At 40.0% G+C, this 26,799-nt stretch overlaps 1 protein-coding gene across 3 annotated transcripts in view; it reads right to left on the bottom strand.

The window, feature by feature from the left end:
• Positions 1-26,799, bottom strand: part of pcdh10 (protocadherin 10) — a 70,066-nt gene that overhangs the window by 21,918 nt on the left and 21,349 nt on the right. The window contains exons 4-5 of one of the 3 annotated variants that reach the window (XM_033020742.1): positions 24,504-24,803; positions 20,044-21,026 (exon numbers count right to left, since the gene is read on the bottom strand). The exons of 1 other annotated variant lie outside the window; for it this stretch is intronic. In XM_033020742.1, the coding sequence (XP_032876633.1) occupies positions 20,950-21,026; positions 24,504-24,803 (377 nt within the window). In that variant the 3' untranslated portion in view covers positions 20,044-20,949. The remainder of the gene's footprint in view (positions 1-20,043; positions 21,027-24,503; positions 24,804-26,799) is intronic. One more of the 3 variants, XM_033020752.1, reaches the window with a different exon arrangement.

Below are 26,799 nucleotides of genomic sequence, written 5' to 3'. Positions count from 1 at the left end.
CATCTGGCAGCTTGTTCCATACACCCATCACCCTTTGAGTGACCATCTAAATGTGTATCTGACCATCTAAAACCAAGATCTATAATGTCTGGGCAATATAACTTCAAAAGAACACAGCATCATTTGAGAATTAATGACCAGCAAGGACATGTGAAAATGCTTTCATTGGGGAAAATTACATTAAGTGAATAATGTTATTGAAAATTACATTTAAATTAATTTGGGCCGATTACGTTGATGATATTCACACTAATAGAGGATATTTTTACAATGTTGCCAAGCTTTAAAGAAGACCTGAAGTTTGAAGGTACTTATCACTAAAAGATATCTGGAATAGAAGCTTGTCAAATGCCATTAATACGGCAATTTATTAACCCTTCGAGAAAGGTGACTGGGGCCTGGTGAACAATGGAATCAAAGATTAAAGAAATGCATAAAAGAATACATGAATAAATACTTTGTAGAACACAATTGTGCTGTGGCTGAGTCATCTATGAAAAGCAATTGCTCAGTGTAGTACAGAGCAAATTGTAAGAATGGATTAATATCTTGGTGTTTGATTTGATTTATCATTTAGAACTGAGAGAAATGTCAAACCTTGATTGTCTTCCCCAGGAGACAGAGTGGGTGTGCAAATTTCAATCAGAGCAAATCCTACTCATTCTGTGGAGTGACAGGATTAAGGTGGTGAATGCATATTTCACATTCCATTTATTTCTTGTATGTTTCAGGAGGAATTTTACATTTTGAAATTGATGATGTCAATTCAGCTACCTGTTGTTACATTCCTCGACTAATTTCAATTTACATTGTAAATCAAAACTACAGTCCCACTTTAACATTGGGATGTCAGCAACAGCCATAATTATAATGCAAAGGAATATCAAGCTACACCGAGCCATTTTGTGCTTAATTCTGCCCTCTATTCCTGATAACCCATTTGCTTTTCTTTCAGCCACACTTATTTTTGAGTGTTCCGTGGTTCCAAGTGGAACCATATAACCATATAACAATTACAGCACGTCAACAGGCCATCTCGGCCCTTCTAGTCCATGCCGAACTCTTACTCTCACCTAGTCCCATCTACTTGCACTCAGACCATAACCCTCCATTCCTTTCCCGTCCATATACCTATCCAATTTATTTTTAAATTATAAAATCGAACCTGCCTCCACCACTTCCACTGGAAGCTCATTCCACACAGCTACCACTCTCTGAGTAAAGAAGTTCCCCCTCATGTTACCCCTAAACATCTGTCCCTTAATTCTCAAATCATGTCCTCTTGTTTGAATCTTCCCTATTCTCAATGGAAAAAGCTTATCCACGTCAACTCTGTCTATCCCTCTCATCATTTTAAAGACCTCTATCGTCCCCCCTTGACCTTCTGCGTTCCAAAGAATAAAGACCTAACTTGCTCAATCTTTCTCTGTAACTTAGATGCTGAAACCCAGGCAACATTCTAGTAAATCTCCTCTGTACTCTCTCTATTTTGTTGACATATTTCCTATAATTTGGCGACCAAACATTGTACACCATACTCCAGAATTGGCCTCACCAATGCCTTGTACAATTTTAACATTACATCCCAACTTCTATATTCAATGCTCTGATTTATAAAGGCCAGCACACCAAACGCTTTCTTTACCACCCTATCTACATGAGATTCCACCTTCAGGGAACTATGCACAGTTATTCCTAGATCCCTCTGTTCAACTGCATTCCTCAATTCGCTACCATTTACCATGTACATCCTATTTTGATTTGACCTGCCAAGATGTAGCACCTCACACTTATCAGCATTAAACTCCATCTGCCATCTTTCAGCCCATTCTTCCAAATGGCCTAAATCTCTCTGTAGTCATTGAAAATCTACTTCATTATCCACAACACCACCTATCTTAGTATCATCTGCATACTTATCAATCCAATTTACCACACATCATCCAGATCATTGATGTATATGACAAACAACAGTGGACCCGACACAGATCCCTGAGGCACCCCACTAGTCACCGGCCTCCAACCCAACAGCCATCCACCATTACTCTCTGACATCTCCCATTCAGCCACTGTTGAATCCATCTTGCTACTCCTGCATTTATACCCAACAATTGAACCTTCTTAACCAACCTTCCATGAGGAACCTTGTCAATGGCCTTACTGAAGTCCATATAGACAACATCCACCACTTTACCCTCATCAATTTCCCTAGTAACCTCTTCACAAAATTCAAGAAGATTAGTCAAACATGACCTTCCAGGCACAAATCCATGTTGACTGTTCCTAATCAGACCCTGTTTATCCAGATGCTTATATATATTATCTCTGAGTATCCTTTCCATTAATTTGCCCACCACTGACGTCAAACTAACAGGTCTATAAAGGTTTACTCTTAGAACGCTTTTTAAACAATGGAACAACATGCACAGTACATCAATCCTCCGGCACCATTCCCGTTTCTAATGACATTTGAAATATTTCTGTTATAGCCCCTGCTATTTCTACACTAACTTCCCTCAATGTCCTAGGGAATATCCTGTCAGGACCTGGAGACTTATCCACTTTTATATTTTTCAAAAGTGTCAGTACTTCCTCTTCTTTGAATCTACTTGTTTCCCTTACCTCACATAAATCAATATCCTTCTCCTTGGTGAATACCGAAGAAAAGAAATTGTTCAATATCTCCCCCATCTCTTTTGGCTCTGCAGATACCTGTCCACTCTGACTCTCCAATTTTATCCCTCGTTATCCTTTTGCTATTAATATAGCTGTAGAAACCCTTTGGATTTACTTTTACCTTACTTGCCAAAGCAACCTCATATCTTCTTTTAGCTTTTCTAATTTCTTTCTTAAGATTCTTTTTACATTCTTTATACTCATCAAGCACCTCATTTACTCCATGCTGCCTAAAATTATTGTAGATCTCTCTCTTTTTCCGAACCAAGTGTCCAATTTCCCTTGAAAACCATGGCTCTTTCCAATTATTACTCTTTCCTTTCAACCGAACAGGGACATAAAGATTCTGTACTCTTAAAATTTCCCCTTTAAATGTCCTCCATTTCTCTTCTACATTCTTCCCATAAAACAAAATGTCCCAATTCACTCCTTTTAAATCCTTTCGCATCTCCTCAAAGTTAGCCTTTCTCCAATCAAAAATCTCAACCCTTGGTTCAGTTCTGACCCTCTCCATAATTATATTGAAACTAATGGTATTGTGATCACTGGGCCCGAAGTGCTCCCCAACACATACCTCCGCCACCTGACCTGTCTCATTTCCTAACAGGAGGTCCAGCACTGCCCCTTCTCTAGTAGGTACCTCTATGTATTGCTGCAAAAAACTATCCTGCACACATTTTACAAACTCCAAACCATCCAGCCCTTTTACAGAATGTGTTTCCCAGTCTATGTGTGGACAATTGAACCATCTCACAAACAGCAGCATTCCATATACAGAGAGACGACCTCAAGTGGTGGAACCAGTGGCCCTGCCCTTCAAATACTGTGATATCATTTTTGACAGTTTGCTGCTGGTAAAGCCAGACTTTTGAGATACAGCATGGAAACAGGACCTTTGGACCACCGAGTCCATGCTAACCAGTGATCACTCTGTGCACTAACACTATCCTACAGACTAGAGACAATTTTAAACTTTCCATAGCCAATTAACCTACAAACCAGGGTGTCTCTGGAATGTTGGAGAAGGTCAGAGCACCCAGAAGAAACTCATGGTGTCACCGGGAAAACTTACAAACTATATTCAAAGGATAGAGAAGGAGATTGAGCACAGAACTACATTGATAGGCATATGGATGAGAAGGGAATGGAAGGTTATGGTATGAGTGCAGGCAGGTGGGACTAAGGGAAAAAAATTGTTCGGCGCGGACTTGTAGGTGCGAGATGGCCTGTTTCCGTGCTGTAATTGTTATATGGTTAACTATAGGCCAGTTAGATAAGCATTTGTCATTACAAATATCAAAAGCTATTATCAATGACTTTAAATAGGTCACTTTTAAAATTTCAAAAATAGCAGGCTCAGTCAATATGGTTTGGTGAAAAGCAAATAATTTAATGAACAATTTAATGGTGTTCTTTGAAGTAAGGTGCTGTAGATAAAGAAGAATTATTTCATGTTCAAAGATTTCTAGATGACATATGTTACAGTGACACAGAGGCTATAGTGAAAATAAACATTTATCACACAAAGGGGTAACAAATGTCTGTGAAAAAAAAGACTGGGTGGCTATCAGAAACCATAAGCATAAATTAGTTTTCTTGTTGGCAAGATGTAACAAGAGATTTGCACTGCGATTGATACTGGGCACCAGCTCGTTAAAATTGGCATATATGTGTGGATGAAGACATTGAAGTTATGGTTGAGAAATTTGCTAATGACAAAAAATAGCTCAGAAAAGTAGGTTGTGACACTAATGTAAGAAGACCTCTAAGGAGTATAGGTTGGTTAAGTGAATGCGCAAGGAACTGGCAAATGGTGTATGATGTGGAAAAAACTCAAATTATCCATTTTGACAAGAGGAACAAGAGTCAGCAAAACAACAAATTGATGACAGTAAGCAAAGCTCAGAGATGCAGGGGGATCTAGGTGTTCCAGTGTATGATTCACAAAGTTCTATTATTCAGAGGGTACGGGTAATCAGCTGTGCTAACAAAATGGTATTCTTTATTGTAAGGGGAATTAAATGCAGAGTTTGGGATATTATGCTTCAGATGTATAAGACCACATCTGGAGTTTTGAGCATAGTATTGGTTTTCTTATTTACAGAACATAGAACAGTATAGCACAGAAACAGGTCCTTCGGCCAATAATGTTTTCGCCAAACATGATGCCTAATTAAACTGATCTCATCTGCCGGTACATGATCCAAATCTCTCCATTCTGTGTGTTTCTATGTGCATATCTAAATGGCACTATCATATCTGCCTCCCAAACCACACCTGACAATGCATTCCAGGTCCCCACCACTGTCTATGAAAAAAACTTGCTCCGCACATCTCATGCCTCTCATAATTTTATATACTTCTATCGTCTCCCCTCAACCTCCAGAAATTCCAGAGAAAAGAAAACAAGTCTATCAAACCTCTCCCTGTAGCTGAAACACTAATCTAGGCAGCATTCTGGTAGATCTCCTCTACACCCTCTCAAAAGCCACACCTTTCTTGTAATAGGGCATCTAGAACTGCATGCAATACTCCAAATACAGTTTAATCAAAGTCCTATAGAGCTGCATCATGATTGCCTGACTCTTATATTCAATGCCTCCATCAATGAAGGCAAGCATACCATACACCTTATTTACCATCCAGTCTACTTGTGCTGTCACCACAAGGAGCTATTTACAGAAGGGTGTTAATGTATTGCAATTTTGTTTATTAGATATGATCTATGTATATTGTGTTTACAGGCCTGGTATGCTACTACAAGTAAAAATTTCATTATTTTGTTATTAGTACATATGATGATTAAATACTTATATTAGATGCTTGTATTGGAAGCATTTGTATTGGAAGCATGTTGAAAGGCTAAGTAGGATAACACCTAGAATGAAGAATGAGGGGGCACCTCATTGAAACATACAGAATAGTTAAGGCTTGGATAGAGTGGATGTGGAGAGGATGTTTCCACTAGTGGGAGTGTCTAGGACTAGAGGTCAGCCTCAGAATTAAAGTACCTTCCTTTTGGAAGGAGATGAGGAGAAATGTCTTTAGTCAGAGGGAGGTGATCTGTGGAATTATTTGCCACAGAAGGCTGCGGAGGCCAAGTCAGTGGATATTTTTAAGGCAGAGATAGATAGATTCTTGATTAGGTTCTTACGGGTGTCAGAGGTTATGGGAGAAGGCAGAAGAATGGGGTTAGGAGGGAGAGATAGATCAGCCATGATTGAATGGCAGAGTAGACTTGGGCCGAATGGCCTAATACTACTCTTATTCCATATGTCCTTATGAATGAGGTCTCTTAAGAGGAAAGGACAGGAATTTAACGAAGTGAAATGAGACTCCATTGAAAGGAAGGAACACAAGGGAGTTTTTACAGTGTGAATGTGGAGAAGATGTTTTCTTTTGCGAAAGAATCTAGAGTTAGAACTGTTTAAAAATAAGAGATCAAACTACCGAAGAAAGAAGTGAGTTTCTTTTCTTTGAGAAAGTAGTGAGTCGTTGGAACTCCTTTTCTCACAGGAGAGTATAGGAAATCTTTAAACACTTTTATAGAGATAAATAAATTCTTGATAAACATGTGGGTGAAATGTTACCAGAGGAAGATAGGCATGCAAAGTTAAGATTACAATGACCAATCACAATATTATTAGAGTGGATATTGTGATCTACTCCTACTGATAATTTGTATGGCTATTCTTTTGTAAGCATTAATGCTCCTTGGTGTTTTCTTTAAAGTTGAATTTTAGGAAAGTATTTGATTACCATTAAGGAAAGATCTTTACTCAACCTATGACATGGTGGTGCAGTGGTAGATATGCTGCCTTACAATCAGTTCAGTTTATTGTCACATGTACCAAGGCGCAGTGAAAAGCTTCCTGACTACAGGTGCTGTCTGTAAGGAGTTTGTACGTTCTCCCCATGACCGCGTGGGTTTTCTCTATGTGCTTTGATTTAAACATAGAAACATAGAAAATAGGTGCAGGATGAGGGCATTCGCCCCTTCGAGCCAGCTCCGCCATTACTCATCCACAATCAGTAACCCGTGCCTGCCTTTTCCCCATAACCCTTGATTCCGCTAACCCCAAGAGCTCTGTCTAACTCTCTTTTAAATTCATCCAGTGAATTGGCCTCCACTGCATTCTGTGGCACAGAATTCCACAAATTCACATTCGCTGGGTGAATTTTTTCGTTCTCATCTCAGTTTTAAATGGCCTCCCTATTCTTCTTAGACTGTGGCCCCCTGGTTCTGGGCTCCCCCAACATTGGGAAAACATTTCCTGCATCTAGCTTGTCCAGTCCTTTTATAATTTTAAATGTTTCTATAAGATACCCTCTCATCCTTCTAAACTCCAGTGGATACAAGCCCAGTCTTTCCAATCTTTCCTCATATGACAGTCCTGCCATCTCGGGGATTAACCTTGTGAACCTACGCTGCACTCCGTCAATAGCAAGGATGTCCTTCCTCAAATGCGGACACCAAAACTGCACACAATACTCCAGATGTGGTCTCACCAGGGCCCCGTACAACTGCAGAAGGACCTCTTTACTCCTATACTCACATCCTCTTGTTATGAAGGCCAACATGCCATTAGCTGCCACACTCTAAAAGATGTACACGTTTATAATTAATTGGTTTTATTAAAAATTGTAAATTGTTCCTAGTGTGTAGGATAGTCCTAGTGTATGAGGATCGCTGGTCGGTCCGGTGGTCCAAAGGACCTGTTTCCATTCTGTATCTCTAAACTAAACTTTACTCAACCTGTGCCATTTTCATCAAAAAAACATAGAAACATAGAAAATAGGTGCAGGAGTAGGCCATTCGGCCCATCGAGGAAGAAGAGGATGCTTACATTTATCCCAAAAAGAGGGGGGGGAAAAGATGGGTATACAGGAAATAGTCAGGATATTTGTTTTATCACAATTACTGCTGATCTTAGATAAGTTTGAATTCTTGTGGGTTAATACTTGATTGTACAGCACTACTAGTCATCCAACTTGCAACTGAATACAGCATCCCTTCCAATCATGTACATTTCTCTATAAGAACAGAGGTTGATTAGAAGAAGGCAAGTTTACGTGGAAAATGTGGAAGATAGACACAAAATGCTGGAGTAACTCAGCAAGGTAGGCAGCATCAGCTATGTGTAAGTTATGCCATTCAACTGGATTGTAGCTAACTATGTTACCTGCCTTTGTTAGGTGATCCTTTTAAAAGTCTACTTAACAAAAATGTAGCAAACTCAGAAATGAAAACTTTAGTTGACCCAGCATTCATAGCCATTTTCAGTTCAACATTCCAGATTTCCCTACACTTAGTGTGAAAATGCAGTCCTTTACACTAGTAAGTAAGTAAGTAAGTAAGTTTTATTTATATAGCACGTTTTAAGTCAACTCGCATTGACACCAAAGTGCTTTACATAAATTAAATAATAAGTTCCATTACAAACCATAGAAAAAGGTTTAAAAAAAATGAATAAAATGGACACAACACATTATAGAGTTCAACACAAACGTCCCCCCACAGCAGAATCAAAACATTTCCACTGTGGGGAAAGCACCAGAAAGTTAAGTCCTCTTCCTCTGTGAAACACCCGAGGTCGGGGCCCATTTGTGGCCGTGCAGCCAGTCCGACACTAATACATGATGGCCCAGTATATTTTAAGATTAGGCTCACTGGATTTGCCAGGAGAGAAAATAAGATATTTTTATCCGTCCTCTGAAATCCTTATATTATTTTAAGAAACTTAATTTTTGCTATTGGCATAGGTTTATTATTGTCACATACACTGACAGTGAAAAGCTATTTTTTGTGTGATCCTGGCAAATCATATCATAAATGAGTACATCAGTTAATGCAAGGGAGAACATAATCAAGAGTGTATATATAGTGTTACAGTTACAGAGAGTCCAAATAAAAGAAAGTGAGTAGGTACAAAGTTAGATTGGAAGATAGGGCAATTCATCCCCGGCATATAAAATGTTTGTTCCAGAGTCTGATAACAGTAGGGAAGAAGCTGTTCCTGTATTTGATGGTATGTGCTTTCACACGTTTGTACCTTCTGCCTATCGGGAAAGGGAAGAGAGAATGGTGAGGGTATGAGTATTCCTTGATTGTGTTGGCTGCTTTCCTGAGGCAGCATGAAGGATTGATGTTGTCAGTGAGGTACATTTGTGTGATGGATTGGGCTACATTCACAACTCTCCACAATTTCTTGCAGTCTTGGGCACCCTTGACCACTTGCAACTCTAGAGAATATGAAATAGGTTCACACAATATGTCCTCAAATTTGATTATTTCAACCTCAGTGAAATTGAATAAATCTGTATGGAACCTCTTCCAATGCCAATATACAATTGATGATTCATGACAGCTGAAATTAAATGCAGTGCACTGGATGATAATTGACCAAAGATCTATACAAATGAAGCAATGCTTCTTTCAACTCTGTATTCTAATCGCTGGGGCCAAGGTGCACATTAATTATGTGTAGGAAAGAACTGCAGATGCTGGTTTAAATCAAGGTAGACACAAAATACTGGAGTAACTCTGCAACATCTCTGGAGAGAAGGAATGGGTGACATTTCGGGTCATTCAGGGGATTGGGCAGGACAGAGCTAGAATGTAGTCGGAGACAGTAACACTGCTGGGAAAACTGGGAAGGGGAGGGGATGGAGAGAGGGAAAAGCAAGAGCTATTTGGAGAAGTCAATGTTCATACCGCTGGGGTGTAAGCTACCCATGCGAAATATGAGGTGTTCTTCCTCCAATTTGCACTGGGCCTCACTCTGACAATGGAGGAGGCCCAGGACATAAATGTCAGATTGGGAATGTGAGGGAGAGTTAAAGTGCTGAGCAACCGGGAGATCAGGTTGGTCAAGGCGGACTGTGCGGAGGTGTTCAGCGAAATGATCGCCGAGCCTGTGCTTGGTCTCGCCGACGTACAGAAGTTGACACCTGGAACAGAAGATGAAGTTGGAGGAGGTGCAAGTGAAACTACCTCACCTAAAAAGATTGTTGGGGTCCTTGGAAGGAGTCGAGGATGGAGGTAAAGGGACAGGTGTTGCATCCCCTGCGGTTGAAGAAGAAAGTACCTGGGGCGGGGTTGGTTTGGGTGGGAAGGGACAAGATGACCAGTGAGTTGCGGTCTCTGCGGAAAGGAGAAAGGGGTGGAGATGGGAAGGTATGGCCAGTAGTGGGATCCCGTTGGAGGAGGCAAAAGTGTTGGAGGATTATATGCTGTATGCGACGACTGATGGGGTGGAAGGTGAGGACAAGGTGGACTCTGTCCTTGTTGTGAATGAGGGGGCGGGGGAGCAAAAGCGGAGTTGCGGGATATTGAGGAGACCCTAGTGAGAGCCTCATCTATAATGGAATTGGGGAACCCCCGTTTCCTAAAGAATGAGGACATCTCCGATGATCTAGTATGGAAAACCTCATACTGGGCGCAGATGCGGCGTAGACGGAGGAATTGGGAGTAGGGGATAGAGTCTTCACAGGAAGCAGGGTGGGAAGAAGTATAATCCAGATAGCTATGGGAGTCAGTAGGTTTGTAGTAGATGTCAGTTAATAGTCTGTCACCTGTGATGGAGACGGTGAAATCCAGAAACGGTAGGGAGATGCCGGAGATGGTGCGTGAAATTGAGTGCAGGATGGAAATTAGTCGTGAAGTTGGTGAAGTCGGAGAGTTTTGCATGGTTGCAGGAGGCAGCACCGATGCAGTTGTCAATGTAGCGGAGGTAGAGTTCGGGGATAGGGCCAGTGTACACCTGGAACAGTGATTGTTCGACGTACCCAACAAAGAGGCAGGCATAGCTGGGGCCCATGCGAGTGCCCTTAGCTACGCCTTGGATTTAGAGGAAGTGGGAGAAGTCGAAGGAGAAGTTGTTGAGAGTATGGACTAGGTCTGCTAGGCAGAGGAAAGTATTAGTAGACAAAAATTGGTTGGTTCTGCGGTCGAGGAAGAAACGGAGGGCCTTAAGACCTTCTTGGTGGGGATGGAGGTGTAGAGTGACTGGACATCCATGGTAAAGGTGAGGGAGTGGGTGCCTGGAAAACGGGAGTTGTTGAAGAAACAAAGAGGTGTGAGGTGTCTTAGACATAGTTAAGGAGGGATTGGACCAGGGAGGATAGAATGGAGTCGAGGTATGTGGAAATTAATTTGGTGAGACATAATCAAGCGGAAACAATGGGTCTGCCAGGACAGTTCTGTTTGTGGATTTTGGGGAGAAGATAAAATTGGGCCGTGCAGGGCTGGGAAACAATAATGGTGGAGGCTTTAGAGGGCAGTGAGCCAGAAGTAATAAAATCAGAAATGGTGTGTGATATGTCAGGTCTGGTGCTCGTCTGTCGGGTCATGGTCCAAGTATAAGTTGGAGGTGTCTGAGAGTTGTTGCCTGGCCTCAGCTCGGTAGAGGTCAGCGCGCCAGACTACCACGGCACCTCTCTTGTCAGCGGGTTTGATTATCAAGTTGCAGCAGAGTGAGCAGAGGGATGTATGTTCAGGCAGGAAGAGGTTAGAGTAAGTAAGGGGAGTGGAAAGGTTTAGGCGGTTTTGCTGTCCCGCCGACAGTTGGAAATGATAAGGTCTAAAGAAAGTAGAAGGTCAGCCGAGAGGAGGGGGTGAGGTGGAGACGGGAGAAGGGGTCATCACTGGGTGGTGAGGACTCCTTCCCATAGAAAAAGGCATGGAGGCGGAGGAAGAATAGCTCTACATCGTGGCTGACCCAGAACTAGTTGAAGCGGGGGCGGAGGGGAACAAAGATGAGACCTCCGCAGAGGACAGACTTCATTAGTTACACATTAATTAGCACTTTTTACAAGTGAGCATTATATTTTAGTAATTTGTGTTTTTGATAGGCAAATCCCTTTGCTTCTCCGCAGTGCCTCAGCAGCTAAACTGGAAGGACCCCAAAAACAGGAACATAGATTCGAATGAGCAGTTCGCTCACACAAAGGAAAACAAAGGGATCTTGGTTGCCTTGCATAGAAAGTAATTGAAGTTAATGTGTGGATTCAGCAAACATTTGGGGAGACAAATGGTATGATGGCCTTTATTGAAAAGTATTTAGTACAGGGGCAGAGACATCTTGTTCAAATTATGTAGAGGCCCAGTGAGAATGCATCTGAAAATGTTGGACCGGTTAGGTGATCCTCCCAATGGAAGATTGTATTTGTGACATAGAGAGTGCAGCAAAGGTTCACCAGATTGAATCTTGGGAGAGCAGGTTTGTCACACAAAGAAAAGTTAACCAAACCCGGCCTATCATTTTGAGTTCAGAGGAATGAGAGTTAACTGCATTGAAATGTACAAAATTCTTAAGAAGCTTTTCAGGGCAAATGTGGAGTCGATATTTTCCTAGGGTAAGGTGCCTAGAACCAGATATCACAGTCCCAAACTAGGGATTGGCCATTCAGTGGCAGAGAAGAAATGTCATTATCCCAAGGAATGAAATCTGTAGAATTCTCTTCAGGTAATGACTTCAAGGGTTCAGTAATGGTGTTTGGTTCCCTTAATCGCAGAAAAGCATTAGGTTCCCTTAATCGCAGAAATCTAAGGAGATGAGATTAGCCCAGGAAAATTGAAATTTAGGTGGCATTCTGGCAAAGGGCAATAGCCTGAGCCTGAAGCCAGTGGCACCCCATTTGTTACAGCCTTACGGACAAAAACATGCATTAGACTTTACTCCTTGCTTTCTGCCACTAAGTTAATTTTGGATCAAATTTGCTAGTCTCCCTTGGATCCCATGCACTTTTAATTTTTGACCAGCCTGCCATGTAACATTTTGTCAAAAGCCTCGCTAAAATCCATGAAATCTACAACTAATGCACTGCTCTCATTGACCCTCCTTGTTACCTCCTCAAAAAAAATTCAATTAGGTTAGTTAGACACGACTTTCCCTCAACAAATCCATGCTTCCCCTGATTAATTTGAGCCTTCCTAAACAAAGGCTTATACCTTCAAAATGGATTCCAATAATTTGTTCACCACTGAAGTTAATTTAAGTCGTCAGTAATTACTTGGTTTATCCCTTCTTCCCTTTTAAATAGTAATATATCAGTAGTCGTCCACGTTTCTGGCACCACACCTGTAGACAGGAAGAATTTAAACGTTACAGACAGGTTGCAAACTCGGCAATTTCCTTGCTAGGTTTAAAAAAAAAATTTGGGTTGATTTAACATTCTTGCCATCAGCTCAAATATCGAAACTTCAAACAATTCATGGATTTTCAATATGGATGAATAAGGTGAGACGCTGGAGACAGGTGGACTGCAGCTGGACAGTGGGAAGGAAAAGTGCACGTGCCAGTTCACCACGGGGTGAGTTCTGCTATGGGTTATGCTGCAGAGGACTCAAGCGAAGTTTTTTGACGGGAAATCACAATAGGTTGCTCATGTATAAGAACAATGAAATATCGGCATGCCATCCAGAAAACATGCGTGCAATGTGAAAGAACACGAATGTCCAGCACGATCCTTTCCTAGGGTCTTGCAGATAGTTTGTTGCTCATCTTTTCAAACTAGGATATGGTGAGCAATTCCATTAGCACATCGTAGAAAAAAGGAAATGCAGATGTGGTTTACAAAAAAAAGGCACAAAGTGTGGCAGTAACTCACAATATGTATAGGTGATGTTTTGGGATGGGGAACCCTTCTTCGGGTTGGATAGCTGATGTTTTAGGTCAGGACTGAGTGAAGAAGGGTTCTGATCCAAAATGTCACATTTTCTTTGTCTCCAGGGATGCTGCCTGACCCCCTGAATTACTCCAGCACTTTATTTCCATTGGCAGATTCCTGGATCAAACCAACATACAACAACTAATGCCATTGTATTTTAGAGCACAGGCAGAAATCACCCAAACTCTGGGTGCTGCTATGGAAATGTGGAATTATGTCCAAAAAATACAGCTTCCAAACTGTGGAAGCTCAACTTCCTACCATATTATTGGGGCTGCAGCATCAGTATTCAAATAGTGTCATGAAATTCAGCATTATATCTTCTAACTCAGATTGGCAAGGCTTTGCCCCATGAAGTGGCATTGGCTCCATGGAGAACACAACTGTTCTATTGCATTTCATGAATCACCATTCCTTTCACTGTATGTACAATTGTAATGCACAAATGTATTACACAGCATAAAATGATGTTTCATCCACCTATAACGTTTTACCTCGTTTGCCAACCGTTGCTTTCCCATGTAGCTGTGATTGATGCAGGTAGCACAATAGACTGATGCAAAACACAAGTATCTTGACCAGTGCAAGGATGTAGCCAGTGGTCTCTGCATGCCGTCACTACAGTTAAGATATTAAAAGAATGGAATCACTTTATGATTACTGCACGTTTAGATTAACAGGTAGCATCCACAAACTAGTAATCAAAACCATCCTGCACAATGGAGAATGAAGCTATGGGTCTAAATCGCATATATCATCTTTATTTCTATTGTCCTGATACACTTAGTTCACTTGGGAAATAATCTGTTCGTGATTGGTAAATCAATGATGGTAAATTGCAAAATACTGTAGATATATCCAGGTACATTGGAAGAAAATTCATCTTATAAAAACTTGAGACAAAGTCATTTTGAAAGATGTTGCCAAATCATCTCTCATGCTACACAGTGCCTGGGGTTGTGAATGGTTCAGGTGGCAATTTTAAGTGAGAATATGTCTTCTCAAGTAATAATGGCTTGTCGCATGGTACTTTAACATCTGCTCTGGATGCTTGTGAGTCATTTTCACAGATGCTATATAATATCTCATTAGCTCTGTAACTTAGCTATTTTTTTTACTTCCTTCTGTTCCACGATGACCACATCTGCAGAATTGTGCAGGCGCGGCACAATGGCGCAGAGGTAGAGTTGCTGCCATACAGCGCCAGAGACCCGGGATTGATCCTGACTACCTGTGCTGTCTGTGTGGAGTGTGCACATTCTCCCCGTGACTGCGTGGGTTTTCTTCCATATTACAAAGACATACTAGTCTGTAGGTTAATTGGCTTCAGTAAAAATTGTTCCCAGTGTGTAGGATAGTGCCAGTGTACAATGTGATCACTGGTCTGTGTGGCCTCGATGGGCACTGCATCTCTAAAGACTAAAAGTAAAGTCTAATTGTGCTTCAGTTCATCATCAGTTCAATCTTAGGTACACAAAAATGCTGGAGAAACTCAGCGGGTGCAGCAGCTGCACCCGCTGAGTTTCTCCAGCATTTATGTGTACCTTCGATTTTCCAGCCTCTGCAGTTCCTTCTTAAACATCAGTTCAATCTTCTCTGGCAATAGCAAATGGCCAGAATGAACTTTTCTGCATCTGACATTGACTCATGTGACATAATTCTGAGCAGCAGGAACTTCTGTCATGGGTCCACTTTTGGTGCAAATCATACACATTATTTCTCCAAGAGTCATAGAGTCATATGGCGTGGAAACAGGCCCTTCGGTCCAACTTGCCCACATCCCATCTACACTAGTCACACCTGCTTGCGTTTGGCCCATATCCCTCTAAACCTGTCTTATTCACTTACTTGTCTATTTGTTTCTTAAACATTGCAATAGTCACTGGCTCAACTACCTCTTCTGGCAGCTCGTTCCATATACCCACCAACCTTTGTAAAAAGTTATCCCTCAGATTCCTATTAAATCATTCCCCCTTCATCTTAGGGGGAATCTTCAGTGATCCCCAAGCGTTTGTGGTTTCCGCTGGTCAATAATGGTTGTCTATATAGTTCAGGTCTCTCTGAGTAACCTGCTGCTGTATCAATGCTCATCTCCAATTCATGATCATTGAGCACAACAGTAGTCTCAAGATCACTGTGCTAAAACTGAATTGATTCCATTGAGCATACAAGCTTCATGGTCCTGGTTCATCGCAAGCATATTAAGAGTATCATCGTTGTCATGGCTATCCATCGAGATCGAGGATGATGGTCTACGTTCCATTTTTTTATGGACTCTTAGGTGGCTTATGAGTCCAATCCTAGCTTTGAAAGTTCTCGGCATTCAGGACAGACAATTCCAGATGGCAGATCGAGCTTTGGTTGTTGCTGCCTCTTTTTCCGTTTTCTTCTCTTTTCTTCTAATTCTGCGCATCTGTTGGCTTCGAAGGTCACTGTTCCTTCTTGGATGATGGTTTGACAGAGCTTCCTGTCCTTGGCATTGGTTTCCCAATTGTCGATGTCAATTTCACATTTCTTCATGCTGGCTTTTAAAGCATCTTTGAATCTCTTCTTTTGTCCGTCTCTTTTATGTTTGCCTTCTTTAAGCTGGGAGAAGAAGATTTGCTTTGGTAGACACTCGTCTTCCATCCGAACAACATGGACTGACCCACCTTAGTTGGTTCTTGATGACAAAGGCTTCAATGCTAGATGTTTTTGCTTCATTGCTTCTGTCTTCCCAGCTGATATTTAAGCTTCTTCGAAGATATCGTTGATGGAACTTTTCAAGTGTTTTCAGATGGCATCGGTATGTTGTCCAGGTTTCTGATGCATAGAGAAGCGTTGGAATCACCACTGCCTTGTACACTAACATTTTGGTGTCTGTTCGGATGTCACGATTTTAAAAGACTCTCGTTCGAAGACATCTAAAAGCTGTTCCAGCACACTTAAGATGATGTTGGATCTCGTCGTCAAGGTTGACATTGGAGGAGAGGCGACTTCCAAAGTACGGAAAGTGATCCACATTTTCCAGGGCTGTATCACCAAGTTGAATTGATGGTTCTTTCTGATTTGTCTCAGTTGGCGACGATTGGTAGATAGGTCATCTTGGAGTTGATGGCAAGTCTCTGCATAATTGGAGCACAAGTTTACCTTCCTGCCTTAGGAATATTCCTGGTATGTATCCATATTTTGAAAACCCCTGCCTGCTCTTCTTGAACAGCACAATGTGTTCCAGTTTTGACAGAGCACATTATTCTGGAGGTAACTGCTAAGAACAAGGCATTCAGACTTGGATTGTTTTCTCTGGAATGCCGGAGGTTGTAGGGAAACTTGATAGAAGTATATAAAGTTATGAGAGGCATTGGTTGTGCAGACAGTTGCAACCTATTTCCCAGGAAGAAAAAAATAAAATACTACAGGACATAGCTTTAAGGTGAGATAGACATTTTTTTTTTTACACAGACGGTGATGAGTGCCTGGAACATGCTGCCAGAGTTGGTGGTTGGGACAAATACGATAGTGGCATTCAAAAAGTTTTTGTGTAGGAATAAGAATATGCAAGGAATGGAACAATATGAATTATGCGCACGTAGATAAGTGATGGTTTTGGCATTACATTTGGCAAGTACATTGTGGGCCAAATAGCCCGTTCTTTGCTGTATTATTCTCGTTCAGTTCAGTTTATTGTCAGGTGTACCGAGGTACAGTGAAAGGCTTTTTGTTGCGTGTTAACCAGTCAGCAGAAAGACAATACATGATTTCAATTAATCCATTTACAGTGTACAGAGTTAAGAGTGTGGAGCGATTGTAATGTGAGTTTGCAGATCTGTATCTGTGGCTGGCACACAAATAGTCGCCTGTGTTGGGCGCCATCTTGGCTGTTCCCAGTTCATGTCTTCTTTGTTCGAAGCTCATGACCGTGGGATTTCCCACCAAATATTTATTGTACTTTCTGCCATACACATACACACTGTGAGGACCAGAGCCCCTTAACTCCAAATTCACTGCGATCTTTTCTGCAACTATTTTCAAAATCACTCACAAATGAAGGCACCCTGTCTGAATATCTTTGCCTGTGAGGATCATTGCAAAGGAATCGTGCAGAGCATGCTGTGGAAATGTCCCAAACTGATCATGGTAGAAAGAGCTCTGAATATCAGTCATAGAGTTACATAGCATGGAGACAGGCCCAACGCCTAACTCATCCATGCCGACCAAGGTGCCTTCCAAGCAGATCCTATTTACTTGCAATGGACCCATGTAAGGAGAGGTAGAACTCCCTCGCCCTGATGCTCAGTCTGATGAAGGGTTTCGACCCAAAACATCACACATTTCTTCTATCCAGACATGCTGCCTGAGCTACTCCAGCATTTTGTGTCTATCTTAGAGGTTCGACAAACTTGGATTGATTTCTCTTGAGCGTTGAAGCTGAGGGGAGACCTGCTAAAATTATATAAAATTATGAGAGGCAATGATAGAGTAGACAGACAGTCTCTCCCTGCCTTCCCCAGTCCAGTCTTCCTACTAGTTTCACTATTCATATCCCTTCATTATCACCTCCTCCACAGCCAACAATGGACCACTGTGGGCTCCACCTTTACTTGGTCATCGATGCCAGCTCTGATTTGTTCTGTACTTTAATTTCCTTCTCCCCTGACTCAGTCTGAAGAAGAGTCTCAACCCAAAATGTCACCTATTCTTTTTCTCCAGAGATGCTGTCTGACCCCCTGAATTACTCCAGCATTTTGAGTCTATCTTCGGTGTAAATCAGTATCTGCAGTTCTTTCCTACACTATACTGCTCTATATTCTATGCTTTCTTCTCCTGAGTCACATGGCACTGAGAGAATAGCAACTATTGGCCCTCATGACTAGACACAATGTATTTTTGCAAAGGCTTGGAGAAAAACACCAAATCCTTTAACAAAAGACAAAGTGCTGGCAATCAGAGGGTCAGACCGATCTGTGGAGGGAATGGACAGATGACTTTTCGGGCTGAGATCCTTCTTTGGAATGACTGATCAGAAACATTGTCTGTCCATTCCCTCCACAAATGCAGCCTGACCACCAACATTTTGTTTTTACTCAAGATTCCAGCATCTGCAGATTATTGTGTCTTCAAATGCATTAACAACTGGATATCACACCCTGTAGACTTACTTATTTTTAAAATCTCTGTAATATCCATGCTCTTGCATAGATATACAACAGGTTGTATAACTTAATCTATTTGATAATTGATGATCATTTAAATAGTGCTGTGTTAATGGGATGAGGGGCAGTGAGCTAAAGGTCTGATGAATCTAATCATGTTGATGAACATACGTTCAAGTTAAGCGACACTCAAAATCAGGCACTAGTTTTTATCACTAGAATTTTAACATAAAGGTAACAGTAATGCAAAACTCAATACAGTGTATTTGTCATGTGCTTTCCTTCAATCACTGATTGTTGTCACAACATGCCTGCCCTGCACAGTCCTGGATAGTATTGCCTCCTCATCTGCTAACCATAATCAATATGGTACATGGCATTAATCAGTGTAAAGGGGCAAATTGAGCTCCCTGGCCTTGATCTCAGGACTTCAACAAATATTCTGATATTTCTGGATATTGGCTTCAGCAACATTAGATACAGTGCTTGAAAATGGCCAGATTCCTTGTAAAAAATCAAACTGTACTGTTTTGAAAGGCATAAAAGCCTTGGACAATTTGGGGTTTGGGATTGTGGAGTAACCCAAAGAATTCCTGTAATCTATTTAACAATCCAGTCACTTTAATGTAGACAACAATATTTAAATTTTCTTTCACACAAGATGTTTTCAGGCAAAAACATTGGGGCAGTTATTCATAGGTGGTTTAAACATATTTAGTCAAACATTGCTTCTAACTGCGAGGGAAGATTGCTTGTAATGGAGTGAATGTTAAGATGTAACTGCTGTCTGCCTGACGTCAATTTGGATCTCAGGGTTAAGCACATGTGAATTTGTGATCATAAATATGACTGACAACCTGTCTATATTTTAGAACATTAAAGAGTTGTTTCTTTCGTAAGCAATGTTTTCTTTAGTAACAGATTTCTCATTCACTGGAATTTAATGCCTTCAAAACGATACAAGAATTAGAACAAATGCTTTACACAATGACAAAAAGACTTTAATATTACATTACTACCTCAGAATAACAATTTAACCAGTGAAGCACTGGTTCTATCCACTGGGAAAACCATGGCGACCAATATCCAGATTGCTTGATAATTCTTAGACTATAACAAGCTCAACAACTTCCACTCTCCCTTTATAATTTAGACTTAATTACTCCCAGTGCAGATGCTTATCATCAAAGGAAGAACAAGTGGTAATATCCAGAGGATGTCATTTTTAATAGTTCCTTTCATTCCAAGTTCTCTGCACTGAAACAGGGATTCCATTTGTCTGTTTTTGTCAGCTTTTCTCCCAATAATTGCTCAATCTGTTCTTGTTTTCAGACAATAAATTAATGACCCTGTGAATCGACAAATAGCTTGTCACTTTTTATGCCATACAGCAGGTAATTGAATAGAAGGAATAGAATTGGATGATTCCCCAAGCTTCGTGCTTAAGTGTATCAATAAGTAAAACATTTGCATAAATAGTTTACAGTCACCGAATATGTCAGATTCTACTCTTCTGTGCTTACACATAACCACCAAAAATTGCAATCCAAACAGCAATACTCACTTCGGGTGCACGTACACAATTTCAAGCTCCGTGCGTTTTTCTGTTCATTACAAGTTTTCATTTGTCAACGTCTTCAAATTTTTCTCATATCTGCTTCTCCAGATGTGTATTTTGACACATTTCCTTGTGTTTTTTTAATGCATTTCGATTCTCTGCTTCCCCACAGCTGTTTTTTTTTTTGTACTCATTAGTGGATTTTATCTGATAATGTCTAAACTGTCCTGATCAAAACTGATATTTTATTGTGGGTAAATAGCTTCCTAAAATCTACATTAAACATCTCTATATCCACTCTGCCCCATTTATTCATCTATTCCAGGTTCACTCTCAAAAGAGCATTAGCTTTGTGCCATTTTAATTTCACATAACGACCATTTTGAGAAATGATTCTTTGCCAAATAAAGCAGTGTTTCATGTTGGTGATACAATACACAATCATATGGAATCCTTATAGACAGAATACATTGGACCAATTGAAAATTGATAATCTAATCTGGATTTTACTTCGGATCCATAAAATAAAAGTGTTTCACAATGTTTTCTCCAATTTCATGTTATATTAATAACAATCAATGTAAACTGGTGTACTTACAACAGTACTAGGTTTGTCTGATATATTAAACTTTCATTTTAAATGTTTAATTTCAAATATGTATTCTTCTTCAGTTTCCTCATGAAATATATTCAATGACTGCTTCCATAGATTTCGGAGGTAGAACAAGGAATTCCAAATATTCATGTCTCAGAAGAAATTCCTCATCATCACCACCTGAAACTATGTCTCCTTCTTGATAGTCCCTCCAGAGGAAACGTCTTCTCAGAATCCATTTTGCCATTTCTCCACAGTATTTATCTTGCAATAAGATCACCTATAATTCTTCAACCGAGATCCGGCTCAACCTTTCTTCATACGTTGGCCTCTTCGTCCCGGGAATCAATCTGGTGAAGCTTCTCTGCATGCCTCCAACGCAAGCACATTCTTCCTTAAATACGGAGACAAAAATACATGCAGAATTCTTGGTGCAACATCACCAGCACCCTGCTCTAGCCTTGCAATAATGGCCAATATTCCACTCGGCTTCTCAATAACATGTTTCATCCATTAGGATCCCGATATTCCTTTGTGAAGCAAGATTTTATAGTTTTGCTCACATTCATTCAACCTATTTTTACCTTTTCAGTCTCTATGTTCTCCTCACACTCGATTTTTATATTACTGACAAATGTTTCAGCAGTAAACTTGATTCCCTTATCCAAGTTATCAAAATTGATGGTAAATATTAAGGCCCCAGCAATGATCCCAAGCAATCCACTAATTAATGATTTCAAATCCAAAAGATTGATTTATCATGACTGCTTTCTGGTAGCTACAGAGCCATGGCCGTGCAAAATATTACTACCACTAACATGGAGCATTATTTGCTAAATGGATTAAAGAAGTGGCCACCAAAATCAAAAACACATAATACAAAAGATTAATCCATCTGATTGAAATATGTACTATTGCCATTTGAGTACACAATTTAAAATTAACTCAACAAACGTAAATTACAAAGCATTTTATAATATCTGTAAACAGGAAAATATTAATTTTAATATAATTAACTTCAAAGAAACCATTTGCAAGATTATGGGATCCACAATTCAACAGGAATACAAAGCTCATTAGTGAAGAAGGCACTGAATCCACAGGGAGGTCACCATGTACTGAGCATCCTCAATAATGCAAAATGCAAACTGCAGGTTTCACAAATTGAACGGCACATCAACTTTCAAACTGCTAAACACCATATGCAACATTTCAAGAAACTGCTGTCTGCTGATGTTTTCAACCAATAGTGCAAACACGTAGCCTTGAACACCAAATAACAAACATATAAATGGGCTCTAATTGCATGAATATAGAAATCTCTTAGATGTCTGTGTAAATCCTGGCCAAAATAATCAGAATAGAGCCAAAATAAAGCAGAGGATTCATGCATTACAAGATTCTGTATTTTTGTATAAGAAGCCACAGGCTGGTGCCGGGAAGTCTAGGTCCCAGATCAGTGGTTCAGGCAAGAAAGGTATAAGTATCTCTTCAATTGTCAGTATGTATGAGAATCTTGCAGAGGTCCTCCAAGGTTTTGTAAATGCACGAGTTTGAATGGATTGCTGCAAAAGATTTGTAAATAATGTAAATAGTCTTGCAAGATAGTTACCCTGCTGTTTGTTGATTGGCCAAAGAGTTATGCCTTGGCAGAATTGTTTTGAGTTCCAGTGTAAATGTTGCATTATTCAGTGAACTAGCTTCCTTCCAGAAGCTTCTGTAAAAAACATTGTTTTAGACTCTCTGTAATTGGATTGGGGAACTGTCAATAATGTATTGATGTAATTGATATGTTTGATTGGATTATATGGGGACCACCCCTATGTAGTTCGGCCCCTCAATGTTCGTGGACCTATAAAAGGTAGCCCCATTTTGGATTGGTATCGATCTTCTGGAAGGGCGCTTGGGACTGCATGACCTTTTGGGCAGTGTCTGCTTGCACGAGGCTGAAGGGCTTGGCCAGGCAGAGACAAGGATCAAACCCACTGTGGTTTAGGTATCGTAGAGGGGAATTTGCTGTTTGTTCTAAAAATAAAGTTTAGTTGTTCCAGTGCTTGAGTCAGTGTTTTTTTTACTGTACTAGACTAAGGGGGGGGGGGGGGGAGCTTTAGGTGCATATTTACATCTGCACCTTATTGACCATACACTACAAAATGGCAATGCAATCTTTATCCAAACATCCCAGTGCTTCACTTGCATGTGATGATTCCTGGTGAAAATTGCATAACTTTGACTGTTCATACCTGCCATATCAACAAAAGGATAAATTGGTGTCACTGGTTGTTTTTTAATTTTCTTCTTCATTCCTTGCTTTGTGCTCATGTCACACAAAGCCAATACCAATGAAGATGAAAAGTGTTCTATTAGTGGGGGATTATCGTGATGGTGTGCATTTTTAATAGAGTAGTTTGGACTTAAAACTTTGCCACACCATGTACTGTAGGCTTAACCATCAAACCATCTACAAAATATAAATTCACACCACTTCAGCTTCACCCAAGTTGCAGTATTAAGTAGACTTCACCCAAGTTGAAGCTATTAAGTAGACTTTCCAGATTTTCATAGTTACATTAAAATAATTCCCCACTAATCCACTAACCAATTTTTAACCTATTTCTAAAACTTCATACATCATGTTCCTCTTGGTGGCATTAATTCCTATCTCAGTCTGGCTTCACAGACTCCAGGTGATATCTTGCCTTGGGAGGCATTCTTCCTGAATGAGCCTTGATAAGTAATATCACCCGGCATTAGGCCATAAAGCATAGCAACCATGCACAATTCTTTACTCAGATATCTGCAAGCACACATCTTTCAGGAATTGCTGGGAAGAGTATGGGGGTGAAAATCCAGACATTCTCCTTAGGGGCATAATAGTGATTATAGCTTCTCAATTTAGGTCAGTAATATCTGCACAATCCAGAAACTCAATCTTGGGCATGCCTCAGTGTGGCCAAAAGCATAAAATTCAGCTACCTCCGTCTTTGCAGGCAGACTCATTCCCAACGCCCAGTTTTAATGCTGATAAAGACTCAGGAGCACAGTCAGCTCATAACAAACATCAGCAATGGTACTTGTACATCAATAATTGCTATTAAAAATGCACGTCTAATTCAGGGTTCAACTTGATTTCAGATCAATAAAATGGCGATCAGTTTTCACATCTGCAGAAATTCTACAGGGAATCACAACACAATGACATTGTTGATTTATGCCTGCAAAATTCACAATGAATCTCAGGGACTTGCATATGTTAAGTTCAAAATTGAGCTTCTCATTCTGATAATACCTGTTTTATTTTGGAACTGTATACAAAGCTCATTCTAATCAGCACAAACAAAAACCAATTGTGAAGCAAACCACTACAGCTGCAGTACAACTCCAGAGAGAGGCTCTTTATGACTCTAAGGCACAGAATCAGGAGAACACTACAAGGAAGAAATCACAATCTGTTTAACTGATAACACATTTTCATTGGCAAGTCACATCATATTTGCAACTTCCAATGTCCTTTGCAGCAATTGAGTAATTTTAAATGTAGTCAGAATTAACACAAATGTTTTGAACAGCTAACTACACCTGCTCCATTTGCTAGTTTGACTTAACCCGAACCAATTTAAATATAGGTGATTTTACTTTCTGTACATTTTAGTCTCGATGATCAACAATACTATTAGGCTCAATTAAAACTATTAATCTACATCCTATTTAAAGAAATACAAATAATTTGCAGGAAGAAATATATAAGTTCTAAGACATTATTTCCCATATTTATATACACTAAACCTGTCAAATTCACAAAAGATTTTTTACTTTCACCTAACAAGCAGGATAAATGGATTTGTCAGCAATAATTTTATAGGAAACTCACTTAAATATGGTGGCTTGTAAGGCGCACGTGTGTTGGGCAGAAGTGCATCATATTCTTTCTTTTCCAAATTTGCTGGATGCATTTTATCTTTTCCAAATGTAGAGAAGGACTTCTCTCCAGGCTGTTCTGGAGCTTCATAGACCTCAGTGTCAGGCACTGAGTCCATGCCTGGGACATGCAAATTACTACGATAATCCGGACCTTGGCGGTTATCTGTGGGTACAAAGCTGGGCATCCAGCAGCGGTCCGAGTGTCCCAGTGCTTTACACTCTTCTGTGCAATTGGAAAAGAGGTCAGCTCCTACAGAAATAAATCAGAATAAAATGCATTATATTATGTTATAAAAAACATTACCTTTCAGCTTGGATTGTAGGAAATCATTTATGTATTGTTTGGGTTTATGACAGGTCCTAGGATGCCTGTCAATATTTCACTGGAATTTCTACATATCTGCACACACCTCAATTCACTCCTTCAGACCTTGGGGCAAACATCCACAACTTGTCTTGAATTCAGTATGGCGACACAGAAACACTGAATGGGAAGGGTCCACAAAGTGATTTTTCCTCCAGCTTAATCTTTCTCCCCATGGTACAATGAACAAAAGTCTCCCAAACGCAGCACTCCACTCCGAAGTGATGGGCCCGGGGCATTTTAACATTCTAATGAATCCTTCCTCTCAATAACACCACTCAGACTTTGCTATTGTGAATCTTTGCAAAACTTAAACATGCATTTTTAAAGGGTATGTCTATTATGCTTCTTGAGGTAAATTGACAGAAAGGTCACATCTGTATCCAGTTCATTGGCAATACTTTTGGAATAAGTGTTTCACTACATTTCTCGTGTGTGCGCAATTATGGTTTTGCAGTTTTTGTGATACAGATATTGCAGGCAAACATTGTAAAGCACAGATGCAGGATCATTTCTAATTACCGGAATGGCTGCTTACAGCTTTAAGTTATATAACGCTCATGAGATGACATCAAGCAGTAGTGAAACTGTCTTGTTAGCTTATCTGTTTGAAGACAAGCTGAAAGAAACCATGAAAGACAGATTCCAAAGTCACTTTGGACACAGATTTGCCCTCCTTCAAATGCAACCACACATGTACATAACACTTAACCTTTAATTAATTATTTTTAGTTTGAAAATAATTATTATTCTCACCGTGGTGACTGATGTCAATAGCAGAAATGTTTTCTACTCTAACTGTGTAGTACCGCATCAATTCTATAACATGTTTCTGAACTATTTTTACTGTAAAGCGTCAGACTGATATTTGTTCTTATGCACGTTATGTCAACATTTTTTAATGAAATACAGTTACCATACACCAATAGTCAAACATATTATGGCTTTATGGAGCTGAAATTCAACCTTCAGTGTGATTACATTGCAACAGATCAGTTCAATAGTGTGCATGCTGTTCAATTTCATCTTCTATTGTAGTGTATAATAACCAGACAATTTGTTTTCACCCATTTCTGTTGTCTGTCATATATGAATATTACTCCAGGTGGCTTTGTAATTTCCAACAAAGTTTAAGATGCTATAGAGACTACTGTTGTGTTCAGGGACCAATGTTGAATGGACCTGTGGTTGACTTGCCATTTTCTGCTGAACTGCAGAACACATGGATTGCTTCATAATCTAGGATGTTACTAATTTGCTACTACATTTTGTATCCATACTTCGTTTCATGTATAGCCTACTTCAAAGTACAACTCCACCAAAAATAGCTGAGCAGATTGCATTGAGATAAACTGCATTAAGAATATCCAAATTAGTTTCAGCTTTTAATATTTAAAATGGCCAAAGAATTAAGAAGCAAAATAAGTAACTCATTATAGTAATTGGTTGAGCAGAATTTATGCATCGCTTTGAACCTGAAAGGTTTTACTACAACAGTAGCAAGATAACTATGAGTATGTGCAATTTAAAATGACTGGGTTGAAATTGTTTTATGTTACTTCCCAAAGAAGACTAAATTATATTAGCAATCGTTGGGGAAAACATTATTTACATGAGGAACAAGTTGACAATAGACTCAAAGGCAATGCCACAATTTAGGTTGTCTGTTCCAATAGAGAAATAAAACAATAATGCAGTGTAATCTGCTGCAACTTTGATAAATTGTGCAGTGATAGTTCTTCCCTCTATAACCACTAAACCTCCTCCTTCAAAAATGTACCAAGGATTTACAGGGCTCTAAGGATAAACAAGAGGAGTGAGAATGGCTAGATTGCTCTTATTTTGAACTAACATTATTTCTAAAGAACAAATGGCTCCCTTC

This window comes from Amblyraja radiata, chromosome 1, assembly GCF_010909765.2.
Source record: "Amblyraja radiata isolate CabotCenter1 chromosome 1, sAmbRad1.1.pri, whole genome shotgun sequence".
In the NCBI taxonomy this organism is placed as follows: domain Eukaryota; kingdom Metazoa; phylum Chordata; class Chondrichthyes; order Rajiformes; family Rajidae; genus Amblyraja; species Amblyraja radiata.
The sequence above is the reverse complement of the archived record's forward strand: the minus strand, read 5'-3'. Positions and strand labels throughout refer to the sequence as shown.